Genomic DNA, 24,481 nt, shown 5'->3' with positions numbered 1-24,481 from the left:
GGGCAGGTCGGGGCTCAGGGAGCTCTCTGGTGACGGCTTACTACCGGGGAGCAGGCGGCGGGGGTACGGGGGGTGTAGCATGATTACATGATTTTGCAAAACGCGGGGACTTGGAAGCCCTCACTCAGAAATCTCCTACATGTCAACAAGTCAGCTCTCCCAAAGGCAACTCCGTGCTTCGGGGACAGTCGTCACGTACTGAACGGACAACAGCCCAGATCGTTAATCCTCTCAGGCTGGTTCAGTTCCGGCCCTCTAGATTTCGAGGTGAGAAACAGCCACCCCTGTTATTTTACGTGCCAGGGTTAACGGTTTTAGGGTCCTGCACGTGCACCATTTAAAATGCCGTGAAGACGGAAGCTTGGGGCCGGGGCCTGGAGGCAGCCACTGGTCTCGGGTCACCGATTTCACACAGAATTCGGTGACGCCCCTGGACATCCGAGGGAGAATCAGATGATGTACGGACACAACACAGCCCTGCTTCTACCTCTCGTTTATGCCCTCCAGCTCCAGGAGCCTCCTCTGGGGGGAAGATCAGTATTTTAAATAATTTGCTTGAAAAATCGGAGTGGCTGCCTCCTAGAATTCTTACCGCCTTTCACTAACCCAGGGAATGATCACTGGGGTGAGGCCCTGGGCCAGGATTCAAACCACAGACAAACTGACTGCACTTGAAATCGGGCTCCACCCGGCTCGGTCAGACCGCATGGTGGCTCCATAAAGCCAAGGTCCGAGGCGGGCACACACCTGTCTGCACCTCCTGTTCCTGGGCTCGGGCTGGGTCGGACATCATACAAGGTGGGGTTCGTGAAGAATTGGGGCGGGGAGAAGCCGTTCGGACAGTAACCGTCCACAGCACGTGGGCCCGTGAGCGAGCACCCGGGCTCCCGGGGTGTCTCGGAGCAAAGCGGTGACGGGGGCAGCAGCCTGCGGGGCGCGGGGCGCAGGAGGGACTCACAGGGGCCGCGCGGCTACTGCACTAACTCCTGGTAAAACTCGGAGCGCAGGAAGCGGGGCAGCGAGTCCTTCTCCATCAGGGCGTGGACCCGCTTCTGGGCCACGTCGAAGGTGCTGGGGGAGGGCTCCACCAGCCTCTTCGCCGTGAGGTCCTTCGTGAAGTGGTCGATGTTCACCTGCGGGCGGGAAGAGAAGGGAGACGTCTCACAGGCGTGAGGACTGGGGTCTCCACTTCCTGGTCGTGGGGAGGCCACCGATGCTCCGAGACGTGCGCGGCTCAGAGTGAGGTGCGGCCAGTGTCGGGAACGCGCCGGGCGTCAGACCCTCCCCCCGCCGGGCACTAAACCCTCTCGGCCCCCAAACTCGGCCTTTCCTTATGGGGGGAAGGGAAATATGTACGAGCATGTGTCAAGGTGAAGGGGCCTCTGCAAGGTCACAGAGCTAACGAGTGCACTGGATCCAGGTGCGCGCGTCCCAGTGTGGACGGAGCAGTGCGAGCCCACGGGTCCCGGGAGCGGGGCTGCCGTCTGTCTGAGCCGGCAGCTCGGCCAGGGTCTCCCCTGCTTTGACCTGCTCTCTGAGGTCTGCCAGGTTCACGAGAACACCGCTGCTGAATGAGGAACTTGAGAACGTGTTTGCCTGGAACGCAGAGCCACCAGCCGTGGCCAGGATGGGTGGCCGCCGTCCGCAGACGCTGCAGCGAACCCTAGACTCCCGCGCAGAGGGGCGCAGTGGGTAGGAGGTGGGTCAGCACTGGGGACTCCGGGGAAGTCAGGAGTGCGGGTCAGACTGGGCGCGGGACTCCTGTCCTCAGTGACGTAGGGAAGAGAGGCTGTCGCAGGCCAAGAAAGGACGGCCAGGCCCGTGGCCTTGGAAAGGGGGAGAGCTAACCACGCACGTGCGTGGGGGGCTGAGGAGCAGAAGAGATCTGGAGAGGACCCCAAATTAGATTCCACAGCAGAACAGAACCCAGTTCTCCTCAGGACTCGTCTTCCCCACCTGTGGTGGGTGGAGCTCCCCTGTTGGTATCGGGTGTATAGTTTGTCCATCCACTCAAACACATAGAGCTTTTAAGAAGGTCGCCCTGGCTGGTTTGGCTCAGTGGTTAGAGCGTCGGCCTGGGTCCTGAGAGACCCGGGTTCGGTTCCCGCTAAGGGCATGTACCTCGGTTGCGGTTTGTCCTCGGCCCTGGCTGGTTGTGCGGGAGGCAGCCACTCGATGTGTCCCTTTCACATCAATGTTTCTCTCTCCCTCCCGCTCTATCTGAGCAAAAAAATGGAAAAAATGTCCTCGGATGAGGATAAAAAAAAAAAAAGGGTTAGTGATGCCCGGCCTGTGGCTGAGTGTCAACCCTGCACCTAGAGGTCGCTAGTTCGACTCCCGGTCAGGGCACATGCCCAGGGTGTGGGCCCGATCCCCAGTGGGGGGCGTGCAGGAGGCAGCCAATTGATGTTCTCTCTCATCGATGTTTCTGTCTCTCTCCCTCTCCCTTCCTCCCTCTCTAAAATCAATAAGGTAAAAAAAATAAACAGATAGGAAGGATTAGTGATGATGAATTCATAACCAAAGAGTCTAGAGAACCTATAGAGAAAAGGGGTCCTAGGGGGACCCCTCTCACATCGCCCCAGGTGGAGGGCTGCCGCCTGCAGGGTCTGCTCAGACAGCTTCTGGGCTGCGTCCAGACCCCGTGAACTGCTGGAGGCCCAGACTGGATCCCGGGTGGATGCGGAATTAGACAGCCGACCGAAACGTCGCTGAACCCACAGGAGGGCTCACAGTTCAGCTTCCCCAACGGCCAAGAGCAGACAACTACCCGAAGCTTGTCCCGTCTCCCCGCGTGTCAGCTCCGTGTTATCCGGTTCTCACGAGCAGCCTGCTGTCCCAACTCGAGGTCAGTGGACGAGGCCGGGGGGACAAGGGACGAGGGGAGGAAGGGAGGGGAGGGGAGAGAGACCACCAGGGGCAGGGACACCGTTAGCACCGATGAGCTGAGACCCCGAGATGTGTTTTCAGGCCCCTGGTTCAATCCCCTCACACCGTCTTCATGACCCCATCTCACAAAGGAAGACGCCGCGTTCGGAGACCCGCGGAGTCTCCACGGCCGTTCCCGCCTGCGGCTGACGTGCGGCCACTGCTCGCCGAGGACCCCGGGCTCGTGTCAGCCTGCTCGGCCTCCTGCGCTGCGCCCCTTTGACCCACTCCCCAGGCGGGTCACCTCCGCGGCAGACCTGGCCTTCCAGGGAGCTGCTGCCGGCCCCTCGGACCCCGCTCTCCCCCGACCCCGGGACCCACCTCCTTAGGCGCCTCGGCCTGGATGAACTCCTCGTAGATCTTCTTCGCCTTCTCTGCCATCTTGGCGGGGGACTTGGTCCGCTTGAAGTCCTCGCAGGCCATCCAGAACTCCAGGTTCTCCTCGCTGAACTCCGACTTCAGGAAGCTCTTGAAGCTGGCGAGTCCGTCTGCAAGGAGGGTCGCTGGGGGTCAGGGAGTTCGCCCATCGCCCGGCTACCAGCCTCCATCCAGCCTCCCTCTCCGGCCTGCCGCCAGCCCGGCTTGCTCGCGTGCACGTGTCACTCCGCACGAGCCTCACACGGGCGCTTCACTTCCCGGGATGGACCCGAGAGGCAGGTGTATTCACACCCGATGTCACAGGTGAGGCCAGAGAGGCCCAGCGACTGCCCGGGTTCACCAGAGGGGCAGGGGCAGAGCTGGGTGGGCAGCCAGACGTCCGCCCTCGGGTGACGCGGAGCCACGAGGACACGCACGAGTCTGGATTCCCGTGAGAAAACGGTGCGTGGAGACCCGGCTTGCGGGGCTCAGGGACATGAATGTGCCTCCCAGCCTCTGTCCTTCCCACTGGGACGGGTCGCTCGGAAAGGCAGACGGACCGGGCTCTGCCCCACGGGGCCGCGGGACTCGGGGGGAAAGCAGGGAGAACATGGAGACAGAAAGAAACACGCACAGTGACGGGAAAGACAGCGACAGTCACAGGAGGGGCCGTGGGGTGCAGACCTGAAGGTGGGTGGGCTGGGGAGGGCCCCAGGAAGCCCCCTGCCCGAGTAGACGTCACTTACGACTAAAAACACTTTCCTTCTCCCTTCCTCTCTCTAAACAATCAATAAAGAACATGTTTTAAAAAATACATGTGGGTGTCCACCTGCAGACAGACACGGGGGACCCTGGGCCAGCGACTCCCTCGTTTTCCCATTTGTTCCTTCCGCCTGTCCGCCTGCGACCCCGCTGGCGGGATGGGGGAGGCGTCGGCGAGGAGGAAGAGAAACCCGCTCGGCAACCTCGTCGCGTCCTTTTCAAAGCCGAGTGCGGATCTGTGTACACACGTCGGAAACGGGTGCGGACAGGTCTGCGGCGAGCGCGTGTACGTGCGCCGACTGTCCGAGGAGAGAGGGTCTCTGAAGGGAGCCGGTCGGAGGGCGACTTGCCCAGCCTGTCTGTCCTCCGCAGGCCAACTCTGTTGTGCCAGAGCCCGTCTCCTCCCCGGGCAGAGGCAGCTCTGACTGGCACCGGGCACCAGGCCCGGCTCCTCTTGCTGGTCCCCTCACACAGTGGACACCTATGTGAGCTGTGGGTACTGCTCGGGGACACATTCCTACAGAATTCACTGGCTTTGACCTAATTGCATCTTGTCTCCTGCCCCTTTTCGCAGACTCCAGAGTCCACGTGTCCCGCATGGTGCTCGGACGTCACACACAGGCTCTGAGCCCATGCGACACAGGGTCCACGTGAGCCAGGCCACGGGGTCTCCTGCCGGACGTCACACCACAGGCTCTGAGCCCATGCGACACAGGGTCCACGTGAGCCAGGCCACGGGGCCTCCTGCCGGTTTGCTGTCTGTATGTTTCATGGGCTCCGTGTCCTCCACGCCCCTGCGGCCACGCTCACCTCCAAGGGGGGGGCTCAGGGTCACCAGGGACTTTACACGAGACACTTTGTGTTTCGAGTCCCCCTCCCTGGGCAAACCCTAAACACTGTTCTGAGCGAACCCCTGAAAATACACTGGGGCAGCGGTTGGTATGATGAACAACCTTCTCTAAGAACTCAGCTGGCAAAGGGCTTTAACAGCGCATGAGCCTGGGCGGACGGCTCTGTGCCGCCCCGACGCCCCGGGAGCCCGCTGCAGCCCAGCGGTGTGTCCTCAGCGCCACTCGGGCAGAGGGAACGGCCAAGTTCTCACTGTTTCTTTCTTTTCCTAAAGAGTTTTTAAAATGAGTTTGAGAGAGAGAGGGAGGGAGAGAGGGAAACATCGATGGGCTGCCTCCTGCACGCCCCCCACTGGGGATCGAGCAGCAACTGGCGTGTACCCCAATCAGAATTGAACTGGCGACCTTTTGGGGGCACGGGATGACACCCCAGCAGTGGAGCCGCACCAGCCAGGCTCCGTTTCCTGAACAAACGCGCCAGGTGGTCTCGCGAGTGGGAAACTGCCCAGGCACGTCCTAGCGGCCAGGAGGCCGGAGCGAAGCCCGACGCGTTCTCGCGCAGTGGGCTCTGAGACCCCAGGAAACCGCCACCCCGACGCGCCGTGGCCATCCGTGGCCATCCGTGGCCACTGTCCCCGGCCTGACAGGCCCTCTGCGTCATTCTGCCTGTCGGAGGGACAGAGAAGGGCCATCCCCCCAGCACTACTGAGGCCCCGAGGGCCGAGCCGGGACCCCCGACGATGCTGACACAGGAACCAGCCTGGACGTGACTGTCCAGGGCGGGGCGTCTGTCCCCTGGCCCCGACGTCACCAGCTCATCGAATGGCTCTCTCGGCCGGTCTGGGAGCTGCTCAAAGCTGTTCTTGCTCATGTGGCTGCTGCGGGCTCTCGGGAGGGTCCCTCGGGAGGACCCCCCGATGCCCCTCCCCGATCCTTTTCCTCCTTAACCTCAGGTTTTCCACAGGCCCACTGCCCAGAGGCACTTCCTGCTCCTCCTGGGGACCCTCGAGGGTCTGAGGCACAGTCTCCAGGCCGCGTGCTCTGCTCTGCAGGGAACACACCTGTGTTCCTTCCCCAGCCCAGACCCCTGCCCACCCACAGCGGTGGGGCCTCCGCACATATCCCGACGTCCCGGGCTCGTCCCGCTGGCCTCACTGCCCAGGCGCCTCGCGCCCACCTCGCCCTCCATCCCCGTGCACACTGGGCTGTGACCCCCGCACCCCAGAGCTGCCCTCATGAGGGGTCCGTTCTGACGTCCACGCAGGCAGGGCAGCAGCCCCGCCACAGAACAGACACACACGCGTGTTTATTCCCCTCTGGGAAGTAGAAAGTGTCACTGCGGGGCCTCCGGTCTCACGCTCACACCTGCACCGAAAGGCTGCTGTCGCGCCCTGGGTGACGCATGGAGGGGAGCTGCCAGAGGAGGGGCCCGGGCTGGGGACCGGGGCCCCGGCCAGTCACAGAAGCAGTTCCCCGCAGCTGGAGGAGGCCATGCTGCCCGCCCAGGCCCCGGTCGCCCTGCTGCTTCGGTCCTTGCTAACCCATCACGAGACTCTGCTCGGAGAGGCAGAATCCGTCCGGCCGGCGTGGCTCTGTGGCTGAGCGCTGACCCTGCACCAAGAGGTCGCCGGTTCGATTCCCAGTTGGGACACACGCCCAGGTTGTGGGCCCGATCCCCAGTGGGGGGCGTGCAGGAGGCGGCCAGTCGATGTTCTCTCATCGATGTTTCTCTCTCTCCCCCTCTCCCATCCTCTCTGTAACAATCAGTAAAGGGGAAAAAAAATTAAAAAAAGAAAAGGCAGAATCTCCGTCTCGGATGAGGACACCGGGGGGCACGCGGTTGGGACTCAGGTGCACAGGCCAACAGGAGGGTGGACGGGACCTGTGAGCGGCCCCAGGACACTCCCTTCCGGATTCTCTACCACGCCCACCACTGGTCCCTGGCTGGGGTCACCTTGGAAAGTTTAAGAAGTGTCGAAGTCAGGGGGACATGGGCCCGTGCCGGTGTCGTGACCCCCGCCCCCGCCGCCCCAGAGGGCCGTTCGGACTCACAGTTGTTCTGCAGGAGCTTGTCCAGGGATTCGCGCCACCGCAGCGCCTCCTCCGGCGAAGGCCTGGCGGGGGTCGGGCAGAACGGGGGCGCCGTTAGCAGGGGCTCCCCACATGGCAGAACGGCGTGGGCGACGCCCCGAGCACCCACCCTCCGCACGCGGGAGCGACTTGTTCTCCTTCTAACGCCCGGGTCTGACGGGCTGGGTCTGCTTTCGGACATCTCCTTGTCCGCGTCCCCTCCCCTTGGACCACGGGGTCAGGCCTGGCCCCGACTGAAGCAGAGGCTACGGGTCAGGCAGCTGCGCCTCGACATTCTCATACGGGTCGCGGCAGTGTTTTCTTCCTACATGTAACTGATCGGAATCCAGGGGTCCGCATGGGGGGGGCCCACCTCCTCGGTCTCCCCAGTGCCCCTCAACCACCTGGCGTGGTCAGCAAAGGGCGCTGACCCCCGTCCCACAACCATCTCCGAGCTGCTGGAAGATAGCGTGTGGGGGAGAAATGTCACCCCAGAACCCACATTTTCCCTGCCCAATTAGGACGAGCCAGGGATGTCTGAAAGGTCTCCTCTTTCTTGCCCTGGCCGGCGTGGCTCAGCGGTTAGAGCGTTGGCTCAAGGACCAAAGAGTCTCGGGTTCGATTCTGGTCAAGGGCATGTGCCTAGTTGCAGTTTGTCCCCAGCCCTGGCCGGGTCGTGCGGGAGGCAGCTGGTCCATGTGTCCCTCTCACATCGATGTTTCTCTCTCTCTCTCTCTCTCTCTCTCTCTCTCTCTCTCTCTATCTGAAGATAAATGGAAAAGTGTCCTCGGGTGAGAATTTAAAAAGAAAAAAACAGGAAAGAAAATGCGCAGAGTCCCTGGAGACGTAAGTTCACCACGTGAGCTCCCCCCGCCCGTGCACAGGAGCCGAGGGACAAAGGACTCGAAGAGGGTGACGTGTGTGTCCCCTGATTTTCTGCCCCATTTTGCTCCCCACCAGGAAAGGGCCGATTCCCAGCCGTCACGACCCCTTGGGCTCCTCGCCTCCCTGAGAGCACGTCCTGTTCGCATGACTTCGCGCCCCCTCTCTGACGGGGCCTGGCACCCCGCACGTCCGACCACAGTGGGTCAAAGTCCTGCGGGTAACACGTCGCCGAGTCTCCACTGGCGTGGACATCTCGTCACTGGACGAGAGGGGCAGGCCTGCTTCTCGCTGGTTTTGTAAATATTCTCATGAAGGGACATCACCTCCCTCTCCGTGTCCCGTGGTCGGTCCAGATGGGCAGGGACAGGGAAGGACACCAGCAGGTAAACCGGACTCAAACCCGTGCCCAGGCCCGTGTCCTGAGGGCCCATGAGCTCCGGATAATGGTCACTGCTCGCAGCAGGTCACAGCCAAGATTCGGTTCTTGAAAAGGGCCCGTGCACAGCCCGCTCGCGTCTCAGTCAGTCCGAAGGGGGGGACACAGCCGAGCAGGTCACAGCCCAGCGCGAAGCCAGCCCGGTTCGGCTGCCGGGGGGAACGAGGTTCACGCTGTCCCGACTCTCAGAATTCGCCGGCCCTCGTTCAGTCTGACTTCTCCGCAAGCGAGACGGACGCAGCCCTGAACGAGAACGACCGCTGGGCGCCCTGCCGGCCGGGGCGTGGCTGAGGAGCGTCACCCGGTCCAGCGGGCTGGCGGCGAGCGCGGGCGAGGAAAACCACGAACACCCCGGAACCCGGACAGGAAGCATGTCAGCGGCGAACCGTTCCCGCAGCTCTGACCTTGGCAGCCGTGACCCCAGGAAGGTTCCCCGCTCTCCGGGCTCCAGGGGCCCCTCTCCCTTTATCCTGCACGGTCCCTGCGCCTCTGAGCCCGTCTGGTGGGCTCCCCATGCCTCCTGCTCTCGACGAGGAAAGTGAAATTCACGTTGCCCCTCGACACTGTCTGGGGGGCGCTGTCCTCGAGGCGCCCCCCACGGGCCGTCTGGCGGGCTCGTCTCCAGGCCGAGAGCAGTGACTGAGCCCACCCCGGGGCCGACAGTGGCCCCTGGCAGCGGGCATGGGGCACAGGTGAAAACACCTGCCTCTCCGCCATCACCCCGGGGCCGGACACTGCACACTCACCCCCGCCGTGCCCGCGTGGTCACTGCGCACGGACACACCTGTGGGTGTGAGGGTGCTGTAGTGTTGCCTGGCGGTAAACAACCACTGGACATGGAAGGAACAGGCTGTGACCCAGGCGGGGAGAACGAGAGCAGGGGAGTAACACCCGAACTGTGAGAACGTGCACGTCGGCTCCGGGACACGGGGCAGCCGCGGTCGCCAACGACCCGGTGCGGTTTACCGAGCCGGGGTCACTGTGAGGACCTGCGGCTGGGTCTGAGGGCTGCTCCCAGGAGACGTGGGCAAAGGGGTCCTTTGAGGAGGAGACGCAGGGGACCTGGGGACAGCCGGTGCCAAAGGGGCGGACGGTGGGCAGAGCGACACGCGGGGGCCGGGCAGGCAGGGGCGAGGCCTCGGAGGGTCAGAGTGGACGCAGCCGTGGGTGCGTTTGGACCTGGTCAGGACAAAGAAGAGGCTGGAGCAGTGGCCTCCCACGTCCAGAGTTCCAGGCGCGAAGGGCGGAGGCGGGGGGGGGTCTTCCAGAGCGGACGGACCCCCGTCTGTCCCGGGGAGGCCCGGGCACCAGAGCGACCAGCCAATCCGAACCAGCAGGAGCAGTGAAGGCAACTTTTTTCTGTTAGTTTCTGTGGTACAATATATATTTTTTTCTAATGAGAAGAATGAAAATAAATTCAAAAATAGAAAAAGGCTTGTTTCCAAAGGGATTACTTTATTGTTTTTTTAAATGAAGGGGGTTAAAAATACCTTCCATTAGAGAAGGTTTGTTTTATGCTCCGAGGTTTGTTTTCTCCTCTGGGAGAAGAACACGAGGAAAAACACAGAGACACTGGGGTGGGGGGCGGTCGGGAGCCGACGGCTGGGAGCACCGTGGGAACAGGGCCGTCCCCCGAGCAATCCCACATCTGCAAGGAGACGGTGACGAGACAACCACCCCGAGAGCCGGGGTCTCCTTCCCCAACCGCGTCTACGAGACCCGTCCACCTGGGCGGCTGGAGCCTGCGGACATCAGGGCGGAGGATCGAAGGGGGACACTGGTCCCGTGTTCATTCATTTTATTTTATTTATTTATTTAAAAAAATTTTTTTTTTTATCCTCACTCGAGGACATTTTTTTTCTTTCATTTTTCAGATAGAGTGGGAGGGAGAGAGAGAGAGAGAGACAAACATCGATGTGAAAGGGACACATCGAGTGGCTGCCACCCGCACGACCAACCAGGGCCGGGGACAAAGTGCAACCGAGGTACGTGCCCTTAGCGGGAACCAACCCGGGTCTCTCTGGACCGCAGGCCGACGCTCTAACCGCTGAGCCAAAGCAGCCAGGGCTCTTTATTTATTTTTTTAATCCTCACCCGAGGATATCTTTCCATTTATCTTCAGATACAGCCGGAGGACGAGAGAGGAAGAGAGAGAGGGACATCGATGTGAGAGGGACACATCGACTGGCTGCCTCCCGCACGACCCTGACCAGGGCCGGGGACCAACCACAACTGAGGTCTGTGCCCTTGGCCGGCATTGAACTCGTGACTCTGGTTTGAGGGCTGACACTCTAACTACGGAGCCAAACCCGCCAGGGCCCAAAGTTTATTTTTAAAATGAACTCTGAGGACTCAGTAAGCACCACCTCGTTCCCTTCAAAGCAGACTTCCCGACCAGCTGCTGCTCAGACGCGCATCCCTGTCCACCAGAGCTGGGGCCCGCACCCCACGGATGGAGCACCCCCTTTCTACAAGCACAAAGTTCGAGCGCCCTCCCTGGTGGCTGGGGTCACGGGGACCTACGTGCGGCAGGAGAAATGTCACTGGGTTGGTGGGAAAAAGACGAACCAGGAACGACCCGCCTACCTCCCAGCAGCTGCATCAGGTCCAAGGTCGTTTGGACAGAGAAAAGCTGTGCCGATTGACACAAACGTTAAATTTTAAAAGAAATGGTGGTGAGGAGGGTCCCCTGTGCTTTGACCACACTTCTGGCTCGTGCAGGGGGGACCTGGACACACGTGGCTCATCTCCTCCACCCTCTCTTGGGGGTGCTCCGAGGGAAGGTGGGCGGCATCCCCCGGCAGGGACAGGCTGCGCACTGGGGCGCGGAGGGCAGCGTGTGAATGCCGGGGGCCGTGTTGCTGAGCCACTGCAGAGCCGACGCCGAGGGCAGCCCTGTTCCCAGGACACCTGAGTCCTCGGAACGGCCGGCGTGGGGGGGTCCCCGCAGCAGCCCACCGGGAATGTCCGTGGAGGGGCCAGGAAAGCTGCTCACTGTGGCCAAGGACTCGTGCCTGCAGCAGGGGCTCTCTGGCTCCCCCCTGGGACCTGGAGCCACAGCACGGGAAGGGGGCTGAGAGGCTTACACTGTCTGCCCTGATCTGAGCATCTTCCTGGGGGCGGGGTCCCTGGCGTCTCCCTGCTGGGGAAGCAGCCTTGGGGACCCCTGGGCAGGTGGGCACCAGCGAGCAGATTCACTGGGTCGGAAACGGTCACCTGACCCGGGCACTGGCGCAGGGGACGGGGTCGCGGTTGCCACGGCGTCAGGTTTGGCCTGCCTCTCCCACGAGGTCCTGGGACGGGGACGCTCTTCATTTTACTTTATTTCATTTTTAAAATCCTCACTGGAGGATACGTTTTTATTTATTTTAGAGAGAAAAGAAGGGAGAGAGAGAAATTGATTGGTCGCCCCCGTTTACGCCTGACTGCAGATCGAACCCACAACCTTTCTGGCATCTGGGATGACACTCCAACCAACCGGGGACGCTGCCAACACCCGGAGCCACTGGGCAGACCCGGGAGCGCAAAGGAAATGCTTGTTTGCAGGCCGCGGTGAGGCTCCCGCGCTCCGTGAGTGACCGGGGGTCTGCAGGAGGGGCTGGGGGACCCCGAGCCGACCCTGCTCTGGGGCACAGGGGTGCGGCCCCCACGCACGACTCACTTCTGGGTCTTGGCTGGCTTCTCCGGCTTCTCGTTATAGGGAATGACCAGGTCGACCGCCGAGTCTGGCTTCTGGAGGAGAGTTCCCAACTTGATCTTGATCTCCTTGGCCCTGCAAGAGGAGAAGAGGTCAGCGCACGAGGCCGAGGCCCCTGGACCGTCGGCCGCAGGACGCTCACACGGACCCGGGACATCGCGTCCCAGCTCTTCCCACGTCCCTGGTCCCTAGGCATGATCTCATCCTGAACTTGTCCTTGTAGGGACAAGTACCGACGAAGAAACTGAGAGATGGAGATTCAATCACTCACACGAGACCCCACTGCGGAGTTCGCACACGGAACCCCCTGCATTTGTATGACCTCTGGGCTGCAGGGCTCCGCCCGGCTCTGCTACTAACCAGAGGTATAACATCTGAGGAAAATAAGCCAGTTTTACCGCCGGGCCTCAGTTCCTTCACCTGTAAAATGGGTTGGACCAGGCGTGTTCTTCAGCTGCAAACTGAAGTTACCCTGCTGGACGGTGTGCCCGTCTGTGCCGTGGGACCCGTTTCCGGGGATGATTTTCCTCCCAGCCACCTGGCTTCTGGGCTACTGTCTGCTCGTGGGGTGCCCGCGCACGAGCCTCGGCTCATGGGGGGGGGGGGGTTCGGAGCTCTGGGTGCGGCTCCATCACAAGCTGCCTGTTTTCACGCCCAGTTTCAAAGCCAACCTGCAAAGCTGTCCAATATTTCATCGCGAGTCTGGACTGCAAAGCACTCGGCCACTCTTCACCATCGATCCGTGAGACAAGCTGTGGACGTGGTGGCCCCCCCGGCACCCCACACGCCTTTAAAATGGGGTGCGGCGTCCTGCGTGACAGTCATGGATTTATGTGTCTGCTTTCTAAGCCGGAGAACGCTCTGAGGGGGGAAACCGAGCCCTAAATACGTCTTCACTCCTCTGCATAGCACGGTGCTTGGCAACACGGTCAACAGGCGAAAATATTTGCCCGAGTGAACTGAAAACACCTCAGTGCTGCTGCCTGGAGCCCGCTAACATTTACCTCCCGGCCACGGCCCTGACGAACCAAAGTCCTGAGAGCCGCGGGGGACTCAGGCCCTGGCCAGAGGGGGCTGCACGCCCTGAACACTTCCCTCCGGCGCAGGGCGACAGCGCGAGCAGTTTAAGGAAATAAAATGCGTGAGACCAGCAGTCGTGGAGATTAGGGAAGGATCAGACTCTGCGTGATTCACAGAGAAGCTGTCATGTCGAATCAAACCGTGGTTTCCTTCAGCTTGTAAATACGACTTTAAAACTGTGACGGGGAACAGGTCACCGCCAGGCTGTCTTTCCCCGTCTGGTTCTCTCTGCGTCTGTGTCCCCCCAGACCCTCTGTGCGGCTGACGCCAAGGGGGAAGGAGGGAGGACTCCACAGGCCTGGGTTTATGTCCCAGCTCTTACTGACCAGCTGAGTGACTTGGGTGAGTCACTTCAGTGCTAAGCCTGCATCTTCTGTGCAGGATGGTGACAGCACAGTCCCTGCCTCGTGTGTGTGCGTGTGTGTGTGTGTGTGTGTGTGTGTCTGTGTGCGCGCACCGAGGCTGAGTGGGGGAGGGGGTAGTGTGGAGAAGGCACCGGGCACACTGACTGTCCACAGACGTGACCGTCCATCGCTGCTCGGTCACGCGCGCCCTGCTCTCCTGTCCCAGCGCCTCGCCCGTGGGTGTTGGCCAGCACGTGTTCACCGAGTGGATAAACAGCAACGGAACAGAGCACAGGTCGGCTGGGCCGCCCTGCAGAGGAGCCGCCGTCGGGGGCCCGGGGAGCCACCGCCTCCGAAAGCAGAGGACACAGGGCGCCCGCAGCGGAGGACGCGGAGCCCCCTGGGCCCAGAGCCCGCGGCCTAGACCTGCCTGAGGCTGCTATTTAAAAGTGAAAGAGAAAACGGAGCATTGTTTTTCCACGCAGGATCCCCAGGGACTGGGAGCCGCTTCCCAGGGTTTCAGGCCTGACTCGGACACGGCGTCCATCAGGCTGGGCTTCGGGTGATGAAGGACAGAGCCAGAGGGCAGGACGCACGGGACAGGGACGCGCAGGCCCTCTGACCTCCAATTCCCTGTCCGGCTCCAGATGTCCTCGGTAGCACTGCTGGGTGTGGGCCGTCCAGTCTGGGAGCCAGATGATGGACAGTGGGAAAGTGGCCCCTCGCACTGAGGAGACAAATTTATGGTTTATTTTGAGTTCCAAAGGCGGAGGGGTCAGGAGGCGTAACTGTGGGAGCTTCCGGAGCCCTGGGGGCACCGGCCTCGGCCTCTCCATGTGGCTGCTTTTCATCCGCAGGAGAAGCGGGGGGTCCGTGCCCGGCTCCTCGCCTCTGTCTGTTTTCTGAGCCGCTCACACCAGAGGACGGAAGATGTCACAGGGCAGCGCCAGGCGGCTGGAGCCCCAGACTCACTGTGGGCCCGTGTGGGACCAACACGGTGCCAGGTGCCTGTGTGCGGATGGTGCCAGGGGTCCGTCTCCTCTGCCTTTCTTGTTGTTCATGAAGGACAGAGCCTGAGTCTTGAGCGGCATCCAGTTTATGAAACGTGTCCCTACGAGGCTGGCCAGAAGGTCCCCGAGCTGTGGTCCAGCCACGCGCCCGCCCACTTTGGCATCCTTGCAACCATGGTGCCGGGTCTGAGCCGGAGGGGCTCAGCCCTCTCAGAGCCAGTGCCAGGGGACCTGCAGGAGAATGTCAGACGATGACGAGAACGCAAAGCCTCTTTGAGCCCGCAGATGAGACCTGAGAAGATCCCAGCTTACAGGTGTCGTCCGGTGACGGGGCAGCTCAGGGAGAGAACGCAGAGTGTGAATGACAAGCGTAGGGCGGACAGGTGTTCGCCCGAGGGAAGGAAATGCCCTCTGACCCCGTTCATCTCAGTGAAAGAAAACACTTCCTCGCCGCAGGCTCATCTTCACGCTCGCTCCACTTGTCTGCGTGGATCTCAATCCATCTTCTCTCCACGTCACAAAAAAAATCGGGTGCACGTGTGTGCATGCGCCTGTGTGTCCATGCCTGTGAGCGCGTGTATGTGTGTGTGCAAAGCAACATCCGAGGTCGCGACTTGCGGGACTCAGAAGCAGAGTCAGACTGGAAGGCGCCTGCCCAGACCTCAGGTGACCGGCTCTTCGGAGAAAGGCCTCTGTGTGACCTGCACCGCTGACCTTGCCCCAGTACCTGGGTCAGTTGGTCCCACGCTCCTGCTGACCCAGGTATGTCCTGTAAACTATTCCTTAAAATAAGTAGCCAAAGTACAGCCAACTACGTTAGTAATGGAACATCCTGATTCTTCCTAAGCTTCCTGAGGCCCCCCAAGCCCCCCACGAATGTCTCATCAGAGAACGAATGTCCTGTACAAGAGAACGTCAACCAGGAGTGGCCCAGTCACAGCAGCCGGCGCCCGGCGCCCCAGCCCTGAGCACGACAGAGCCCCGTGCCCCGTGCCCCGTGCCCCGTACCCCACCTTCACAGCCTGGTCCACTGCAGGGCAGCCCGGCCTTCCGGGCACAGACGGGACCTTGAAAGGGAGACAGACAGGACCCGGGGTCACGGGCCTCCAGCCACACCCTGGTTCCTGACTGGACTCATCAAGGTTCAGGTCCTTTGCCTGCCGGCCAGCAGGACACACGGAGCCATTACCACCGGCCCCGGAGGCAACAGGTCCCCTGGACAGAATCTATCCCAGAGCAGTGCGCGGTCGGCTCAAGACAGAAACACAAATCGGATGAGCTTTGGGGGGTCCTTCCACACCTCGGCGTCTGGGATCTAAGTGTTCGGAGTTGGCGTCTGGTGGTCAGCACAGCCGTCACGGGGCCGTGACAGGGTCTGTGTGGGAAATGGGGCCTCTGTCTGGCCACCGTGGACAGGCCTGCGGCCCGTGACCGCCACCCAGGGCCACACGTGCCCGGCACAGGCCGTCTTCCTGCGGATTCGATTGTTTAGGCCAAGGGGGTACGCATCTTCCCTGAGCCAATCCCTGGACCCGAGCGTCAGGAGTGGGCGGCGCCTGAGGCCTGCTGGGAGGAGAATCCGCCCCCCTCCCCCGCTCGCCGGAGAAACACGTGGATCGTGCAAAATGTTGGACCAGCCGCCGCACACGGGGCGCCCCGCCCGGGTCTCGCCCCCCTTTCCGTCCAGACCTGGCGGACTGCCCTGCCCTTCCGGGGCCGTCACGAGCCTTAGGCAGGCACTGCCTCCTGCAACTCTGGGCAAAGGTTTCCCTGAACCGGAAGCTCCCTGAGCCTCAGGAGCCCCCTTTCTTTCTTAGCACGTAGTCAGTTATTTCTCACAGGGGACCCCCCACAGGGCCCCTTCTTTCCCTTCCTCCCGACGGGGCGGGAGCGTCCTGGCGGGGTCCCCGTCCTTACCCCTCAGGCAAACATGAAGGCCACCCAGAGAAACGACCAACATCGTGTCCTCCGTTAGGACAGAAACGAGGTTTTCTCGGTGACAGCCCCCAGTTCTGTCAAACAGCTCGTCGCGTCCTCCGTGGGACAGAGCATCGCGGAAATATCTGCAACCGTATTTGCAACGAGGCTCTGTCGGGACAGGGAGCTCGAGACTCTCCCTGGTTCCTCAGCGTGCGGCCGGAACCCACGCAGGTCTGTCTCCCTCTGTGCTTGGGCTTCTCGGTGGCCCTGGGTCCCTCCTCACTCAGCTCTCGTGGTCCAAGTCCACCGCCACGGTCTGCACTCTGCGTGATCGCCGGCTCCCCACAGCTGAGCCCACAGTGACTCGGTGGGAGAAGGGGCCACACTGGTCCAGCCCCGAGACCTGGGGGCCTGGCCCCCCTGCGGCTGCACAGCCGTCAGAGAAGACGGGGAGTGGACGTTTACTGAGGTGAAGGAACCCGTGTCACCTTCCCCGTGGACTGTGTGCAGCTCCTGAAATTCCCAGGAGCCCGTGGGAGTCGTGGACCAAACATATCCCACCGCCAGCAGCCTCTGTGATCTCGACGGAGGCCAGAGCTGTGACCCACCTGCCCGGGGCAGTTCTTCGTCCACCTTCTCAGCGGAGACGGTGAACGTGGAATCAGGCCTTGTCACACCGATGGGCGCAAACAACTGCAACCAGGCCGGCGGCGCGATACGAGGGTGACCCTTTGGGGAACCCCAAGGATGACACTTGTTCTGTCGGAATGTTCTTGTCTTTCCCCCAAGAGCAACCTTCCCTTGAAAAATCAAGCTCGTCAGAGACTCAAGGGTCTGGAAATAAAATGAATCTTCAAAAGAAGGCTAAAGTTCGAAGTTGAAAATCACTGGTAAAAATGAGACCTTCAGCCCTGGCCGGTGTGGCTCAGCGGTTAGAGCATCAGCTGGTGCACCAGAGGGTCTCAGGTTCGAGTCCCGGTCAAGGGCATGTACCTGGGTTGTAGGTTTGATCCCCAGCCCTGGTCGGGGCACATATGGGAGGCAAATAATCAATGTTTCCTTCTCTCTCCCTCTGCCTCCTTTCCACTCTCTCTAAAAATCAATGGAAAACATATCCTTGGATGAAGACTAAAAATAAATAAATATGCAGCAGAATTTTCACTGATACATCACCTAAGGCGACAGAAACAAAGGAGAAAGTGAACACATGGGACTACATCAAACTCAAAATCTTCTGCACAGCAAAAAAAAACCACCATCAAAATGAAAAGGCAACCCACTGTGTGGGAGAACATCATTGCCAACGATACATCAGATAAGGGGTTAATTTCCAATATATATAGAGTGCTCATACAACTCCACAAAAGGAAGACAAAGAACCCAATTTAAAAATGGGCAGAGGAGCTGAATAGACACCTCTCCAAACAGGACATACAAATGGCCAAGAGACATATGAAGAAATGCTCATCATCACTAATCATCAGAGAGATGCAAATTAAAACAACAATGAGGTATCACCTCACACCTGTCAGAATGGCCGCCATCAACAAATCATCAAACAACAAGTGCTGGCGAGGGTGTGGAGAAAAGGGGACTCTAGTGCACTGCTGGTGGGAATGCAGACTGGTGCAGTCACTATGGAAAAAAATAAGGTGTTTCCTCAAAACATTAAAAATTGAACTCCCATTTGACCCAGTGATCCCACTTTTAGGAATATACCCTAAGAAGCCTGAGACACCAATCAAAAGGAATATATGTACCCCCATGTTTGTAGCAGCACTATTTACAATAGCTAAGATCTGGAAACAACCCAAATGTCCATCAGTAGACAAATGGATAGAAAAGCTGTGGTACATGTACACAATGGAGTACTATGCAGCTGTAAGATAGAAAGATCTCTTATCCTTTGAGACGACATGAAGGGACCTGGAAAGTATCATCCTAAGTGAAACAAGCCAAGCAGAAAAAGACAAATACCACATGACCTCACTTATTTGGGGATATAATGAACATAATAGTCTGAAGAACAGTGTAGTCCCAGAGACGTGGAAGTGGGGTACAGACTGACAATCCCCAGAAGAGGGGGTAGGGGTGGGGGGGATAAACCACAGAACTTATATGCACGTGTGCATGAACAGTGGACATGGACCACAAAGCTGGGGACAGGGTGGGGAGGGAGGAGGAGGGGGAATCAGTGGGGGGAAAAGGAGAAACATCTGTAACAAAAATAAATTAATTAAATAAAACAATAAATAATAATAAATATGAGACCTAAGGTGACTCAGCTCTGTCCTCCTTCGCCACGAGGTAGCAACTGCGGGGAGGTGGCCACAGCATCCACTCAACTGTTTACATCGTCGGTCTCCTCAAATATATACAAGCACGTGAGGTCAACTCAGATTCCGTAAGCAATACCTCAAACATCTAAGGAGATAAAGACAGGTTCCTGTCACCACGCCCGAGCTGACGCTGGGTTAGCGTCTCCAAATGCTGAGAGGGGTGTTCTCTAGGGGTGAAGCTCCCCCACAGGGGGTCAAGTTCGCCGTCTTGTGGGTCAGCCTTGGGGGGTCACCGCTTCTGCCACAGCTGTGATTTCAGCCCTGGCCTGGGTCTTGGTGATTTTTAATTAGGCGACTCTCTTCTGCTCCCAAACTTTTAGAGGGAATGAGTTAGGAAGACTCCCCCTGGAAGGCATCTCTTGCTGATCCCTGAAACCGGTGTGAGAATCGGAAAGGACGTTATCGAACAAGTGACCCACCCTCCCTTGGCTACGTTAGGAAACAGAATCCTGGGGAGAACTCCTGGCCCGCGGGTGCAAGTCCGGGGCCTGACCCACCGAGTCTGCTCCTCGCCTGCGCTCTTCCCGTGGGCTGGGAGGAATGACAATGTGTCCGTCAGGGCTCTGTACCCGAATCTACCCCACGGCACGGGGCTTCCCGTGAATCCTCGGTGGGCTTGCCCTCGCAGCAGGTCGCTTTGCTAAGCACGTAGGTTGTCCTCATTTATCTTACCTGGATTTTTAAAATTATTTATTTATTTTTGTTACAGATGTTTCTCCTTTTCCCCCCATTGACATCCTCCTCCCCCTCCGTCCCCGCCCTGTCCCCAGCTTTGTTGTCCATGTCTGTTGTTCATGCACACATGCACATAAGTTCTGTGGTTTATCTCTTCCCCCTTCCGCCCCCTCTTCTGGGGATTGTCAGTCTGTACCCCACTTCCGCGTCTCTGGGTCTACCCCATTCCTCAGACTGTTATGTTCATTATATTCCACAAATAAGTGAGATCATATGATACTTGTCTTTCTCTGACTGGCTTGTTTTACTTAGGATAATACTTTCCAGGTCCCTCCATGTCGTCTCAAAGGGTAAGAGATCTTTCTTTCTTACAGCTGCCTAGTACCCTGGCTCTGCCCCCCATCTCTCGTCCCCACACCCCACCAACTCTCACTTTTCCTTTCTTCTCTCCAAGCGACTAAAGGAACCCGGTGCTCAGTGCTCAGATAAAGACATTAAAATCCACGTCGGATGGGGGCAGAGCCAGGAAAGGCAGATCTGGAAGCATTAGTTCAAATGTTGCCTTTCCTTTGGGGCACACGGTCTGAGACCCCTCTGGAGGACAAGTGTGCTCAAAGCTCCCCAATCCCATGTCCCCAGCCCCGGGCTCAGGCAGCACTGCAGTGGGGAAGATGACTCCATTCACAAAGGTACCAGATGACAGAAGAGGTGCACGCGGACAGGACACCACGGCAGCGGAGTCCCCCGCGTGCCAGGACCCTGACCGGCTCAGGTCAGCGCGAAACAGCTGCGGCGCCTGTGCCCTGCCGTGTAGACTTAGTTACGTCCAGAAGGGGCGGTGCGTTCAAAGATGCACACAGCAGTCATTAACCTCGCTAGTGCACCAGACAGAAGACCGCGAGGAACCGGCAAAGAAACGTCCCATCCTCGTGTCTCGGGGAACATGTCGCATCCCGACAAGAACATACGGGGTGCAGCGGTGACAGTGCCTCCTTTTCCGCAAACCGCTGTCGATACCCACGCAATGCCAGGCCGTGTGCCGCAGGGTCACCAAGCGCCGGGCCCACGGACGTGGTCATCGTCCTAGAGCCCAATGTTCCCCAAATAATAAGGGGCCCTCTATCCACTCCACGGAGGTACAGACTGATTTCAATAGCAGTGGGCTAAAGGCATCATTACCGTCATGAAAGAGGATTGTAATCCCCGGGGTTGCGGAACTGGAAGGGGAATAATCAGGCTCCATCTCACACTCGGGGAGCCCTGCGTGCCTCTCGCCTCCCATTTCTCGTTTCTCCTGTTTCTCGGGCTCTCTGGGGCAGGGGGCAGGCTGAGAGGCGTCAGGAGTAGCCAGCCTGTCCTCCCAGGGTCTGTTCAATGGTCAACCTCACCCCCCCTAGTTACCATGTAACCACCACAACTGAACCAGTTACTGTTATCTTTTTTCTTTTTATCCTCACCAGAGGACATTCTTGCATTTATCTTCAGACAGAGCAGGAGAGAAGGGGGGAAGAGAGAGAGAGAAACATCGATATGAGAGAGACACATCGAGTGGCTGCCACCCGCACAACCCCAACCGGGGCGGGGACACGCTGCAACCGAGGTACGCGCCCTTAGCGGGAACCGAACCCAGGACTCTCTGGTCTGCAGGCCGACGCTCTAACTGCTGAGCCAAACCAGCCAGGGCTGTTACGTGTATCTTTTAAAAATCACCTGTGCTTCTGACAACAGGGAGGGAGGGCAGGACTTACTCTCAGTCCTGGTGTTGTTGGAGACGGGGCCCTTGGCTACAATGCTTCTCTTTGAACATCACCTGGAGGTTATTTCTAAGGTAAAAGTCGTCAAAAAGATCTGAGCTGAGAGACGGAACCCGGCTGTCTCTTAGGCTAACACTGCTGGGGCCTTAAGGGACAGAGTCAGGGTGCACAGGGGTCGTGTCCTTCGAATCACGAAGGCTCAGCCCACATTCCATCACATCCACTCTCGGGAGAAACACCCGCTTAGTCTGCATCCTCCAGGATCACGCGGTTAGTTTCTGACAGTCGCACTGCGTTCCAGTTGCTTGGCTCAGACGCTGGTCTGCAGGCGGGAGTTGGGCAAGGCCACAGGTCCTGTGCACATGTTGGCACCTGAGTCTCCGCGTGAGCACAGCCCTGGCAGAGGAGTGTTCTCGAAGGAGCTTGGGGAGTGCTGGGCCGGCCGCCCCGCAGACTGTGAGGAGGCCCTGCCCTTTATACTGTGGAGACTGCCCCCCCAATACTGTGCAGGTAGAGAGAACCCGGGAAACTACCAGTGTCCATCTACCTGAAGAGATTGGGTAACACCTGTAGCCAATGAATAGCACCTGTGGCCCAAGGGCTTTCTCTGTCCACCCAACCGCTGCTTCCTTCTAACGGGGTCAAGGTGCCCAGGACGTGAGCCTGCGCCTGGCAGCATGCCCGTCTTCCTCCCGGTGCGGCTCACGGACACAGCCCAACTCTGACGGCGCTCGCGTGGGCGCCAGGGGGGTTCCGACATTTCGTGCACAGTCACCAACCTTCACAGCCAGCCAGTGGGCAGACACGCTCGGCTCCCTTTTACAGGGAAACTGAGGCGCAGAGAGGCTAAGGAAACCACCCGCTCACACAGAGAGGAAGCGGGGCCAGGACTCGAACACGCAGCCACAGCCCAGGCCCCTCTGCAGAAGACGCTCTGGGCGCTCGGGGTGCGCGGTTCCCCTGGGGGCGTCCATCTCCGGGCTCAGCGCCCTCAAGCCCTCCCTGCGGCCCACGGAGGGGACACAGCCCCCCTCTGCAATGAGCACCTGTCTGAGCTGGGACCCTCCCCTGAGCAGGGTGCCCCTGCCCCCCTCGAAGCCAGCCTCGCCCTCACCTTTCCAGACAGGAGTGGGGCAAGGCTGCGAGCCCTTTGCACATGTTGGCAACCGAGTCTCAGCTGTGAGCGCAGTCCGGGGATGAGAGTTGTCGAAGGAACTTCAGAAAGCGCCTGGGCCGGCGGCCCCGAGACTATAAGGAGGCCCAGCCCCCCCAGCCCGCGGCCAATCCGGAGCCAGGGCGGGGCTGCGGCTGGGAGCAGCCTGCCAGCGGGGGCTGGGGGGCTGCATTCCTCCCCGTGGGGGCGGGCCCCTCGGTCCCTGGCGGCTCCATCAGGAGGACGCCAGGCTAATCTGCCCGCAGGGTTGCCTGTTCCCCCTGGGGCCCCGAGCCACCTGGAGCTGTGGGCTTTGCCCCCCAAAGACAGATCCGCGGCTCACAGGGCCTCATGGACGGGATGAGACTCCGGGGATGACAACGCATTTAGACCGATGTAGCAACACTTGGATAGTTTTTGTAACTGTCTTTATAACATCCTTCTAGCCCAGGTTTCCTGAGATGTGGGGGTTTGTGGTTTTCGGATTTTGCTCCGGAAAAGTACAATTTCTACAGTAAGACTCTTCACTGTGTGATTTAATTGCGTTACGGTCGAGATACTGTGGCTTGGAAATGATAAACTCTTTGGAGATTTGTTGTCTATTCTTTTTTGGGGGGGTGAATATTCCTTTTGTGCTTGGAAAATGTATGTTTTCTTTCCGTTAGACTCAGGCAAGTTCCTACACATCTGCGGTTCTGTGACTTTATTTTATCCAAACCTTCTCCAAGCTTACTTTTTATGTTTGGCTCTCGGTTCCTGAGGGAAACACTTGAATATTCTCAATGTGAGATGGATTTTTCAAACTCCAATGACCGAAAAGCAGTAACTGAGATAGTATTTTCTTCGTACATTGGGAAGCTTGATTGTTAGGTACCACCAAGTCCTGACCATCAAGAAGGCTTTTCAAAAATCCGTGTTTCACACCTATGATTGTCTCTTTCCATGGGTTTTGCTCTCAAATTTATCTTGTCTGATAGGAATATTTCGACCTCACCTGTGTTTTGATTCGTAACGGTCCACATTCATCATTTCTGCGGGGGTCTCTGTAAATTTAAAAAACATAGTTCCATGTTTCAGACCCAATAGTCCATGTCCCTTCATCATTGGTATCATTTCTGTTCCACCTGTTGTGGATATATTTTTGCAATCCTGTGTTGTGTGAACATTATTCTCCTTTTTCTAAACACAGAGTTTATTTATTCCTTTCTATTATGCTTGATTTATCTCGTGGTTACACTTTCTATTATTTTAATGGCTACTCATACACGTTTAATATCCTAAGTTCATTTTAAGTCCAAACATTACTTAGTAACTCTCTCCTCTCCCCAAAGGGACACATCACTTCTCCCAGTACTCCTGCTGAAGAAAAACCACCCCACAAAGCAGTAATTTATTGTTTGTTTTCTAATCATCTGTAGTCTGTGGGAGCTAATCCTCCATCCCTGGGGTGTAACCATGGTGTTTGTTACTTTTCGTCTCTTTTCCTTCTTGTTTTAATGTTTCTGTCAGGGAGGATCTGTGTGTGTTTCTAAAAATAAAGGTGAGGCTGGTGGGAGAGTCTTAGTTGTAGACTAAGTTGTAGACTAAGTTGTAGTCCCTTTTCAGGGAGCATTTTGAAGGGATGACTGCTTTCTGGAGCCTGGGAGTGTTGTCGCTAAGTGTCCGGTGCATGAGGCCGCTGGGTTGGGAGGTCTCTGGAGGGAGGTCTCTGTGGGAGCCTGGGGTCTCCCTCCGCTCCGGGAGAAGGGGCCCAGTTCCTAACTCTGCCTGAGCCAAGGGCCGTCCAGGGAGAGACCCAGGTCTCCCTGCAGCTTGGAGACGCTCAGCCTCGGTTCCCCGCACCTGGCTTCATGTCTTTGGATAAACGCCCGGAACAGGAACTGCCCGGCGTGACATTTCCCGGAACGAGTTAGGGGATGTCAGTGGCCTTTCAGGAGGGCAGTGTGACTTCGTGGTTTGGGGCCCGGAACAGGTCTGCCACCGAGCACGACTGAGCAGACGCCGTCCCCGGTGGAGCCAGGCGGCGGTGCCTGCCGGGGGCGCGCTCAGGAGCCCGGCCAAAGCACCGCGTTGGTTCCTTCTCACGTGTTTTCCATGACACTGAATTTGCTCGTGGGGTTGGATTCCCATCTGGATTTTTGTTTTGTGGGATGACCTCCTGTGGGAGCGTTTTCTCCCGAGTGTGTTCTGGGTGTCCCAGACGGCGTAGGGGGCAGGGTTTGG

The 24,481-nt window shown here is 58.8% G+C and overlaps 1 protein-coding gene across 1 annotated transcript; it reads right to left on the bottom strand.

Annotated features, from left to right (window-relative positions):
- Window positions 1–446: 446 nt before the first annotated feature.
- Window positions 447–22,311, bottom strand: RGS5 (regulator of G protein signaling 5). The gene is made up of 5 exons (XM_036272805.1): window positions 22,220–22,311; window positions 11,948–12,058; window positions 6,948–7,009; window positions 3,250–3,416; window positions 447–1,133 (listed from the first exon to the last, which is right to left on the bottom strand). The coding sequence occupies exons 1-5, from the start codon at window positions 22,261–22,263 to the stop codon at window positions 972–974; spliced, it is 546 nt and encodes a 181-aa protein (XP_036128698.1). The 5' UTR covers window positions 22,264–22,311; the 3' UTR covers window positions 447–971.
- Between the last annotated feature and the right edge of the window lie 2,170 nt (window positions 22,312–24,481).

Source organism: Molossus molossus, unplaced genomic scaffold (assembly GCF_014108415.1).
Source record: "Molossus molossus isolate mMolMol1 unplaced genomic scaffold, mMolMol1.p scaffold_m16_p_20, whole genome shotgun sequence".
Classification (NCBI taxonomy): Eukaryota; Metazoa; Chordata; class Mammalia; order Chiroptera; family Molossidae; genus Molossus; species Molossus molossus.
Note: the sequence above shows the minus strand (reverse complement) of the source record. Positions and strands in the feature narration are given on the sequence as shown.

What these genes read in the sequence shown, in the direction of transcription:
- RGS5 (XM_036272805.1), bottom strand. Translation starts at nt 22,263, where the DNA reads ATGTGCAAAGGGCTCGCAGCCTTGCCCCACTCCTGTCTGGAAAG. An exon ending in CCCCACTCCTGTCTGGAAAG is followed by an intron (nt 12,059 to 22,219) that starts GTGAGGGCGAGG and finishes CTCCTCTTGCAG; the next exon opens with GGCCAAGGAGATCAAGATCA. An exon ending in AGGCCGAGGCGCCTAAGGAG is followed by an intron (nt 1,134 to 3,249) that starts GTGGGTCCCGGG and finishes TCCCGCCCGCAG; the next exon opens with GTGAACATCGACCACTTCAC.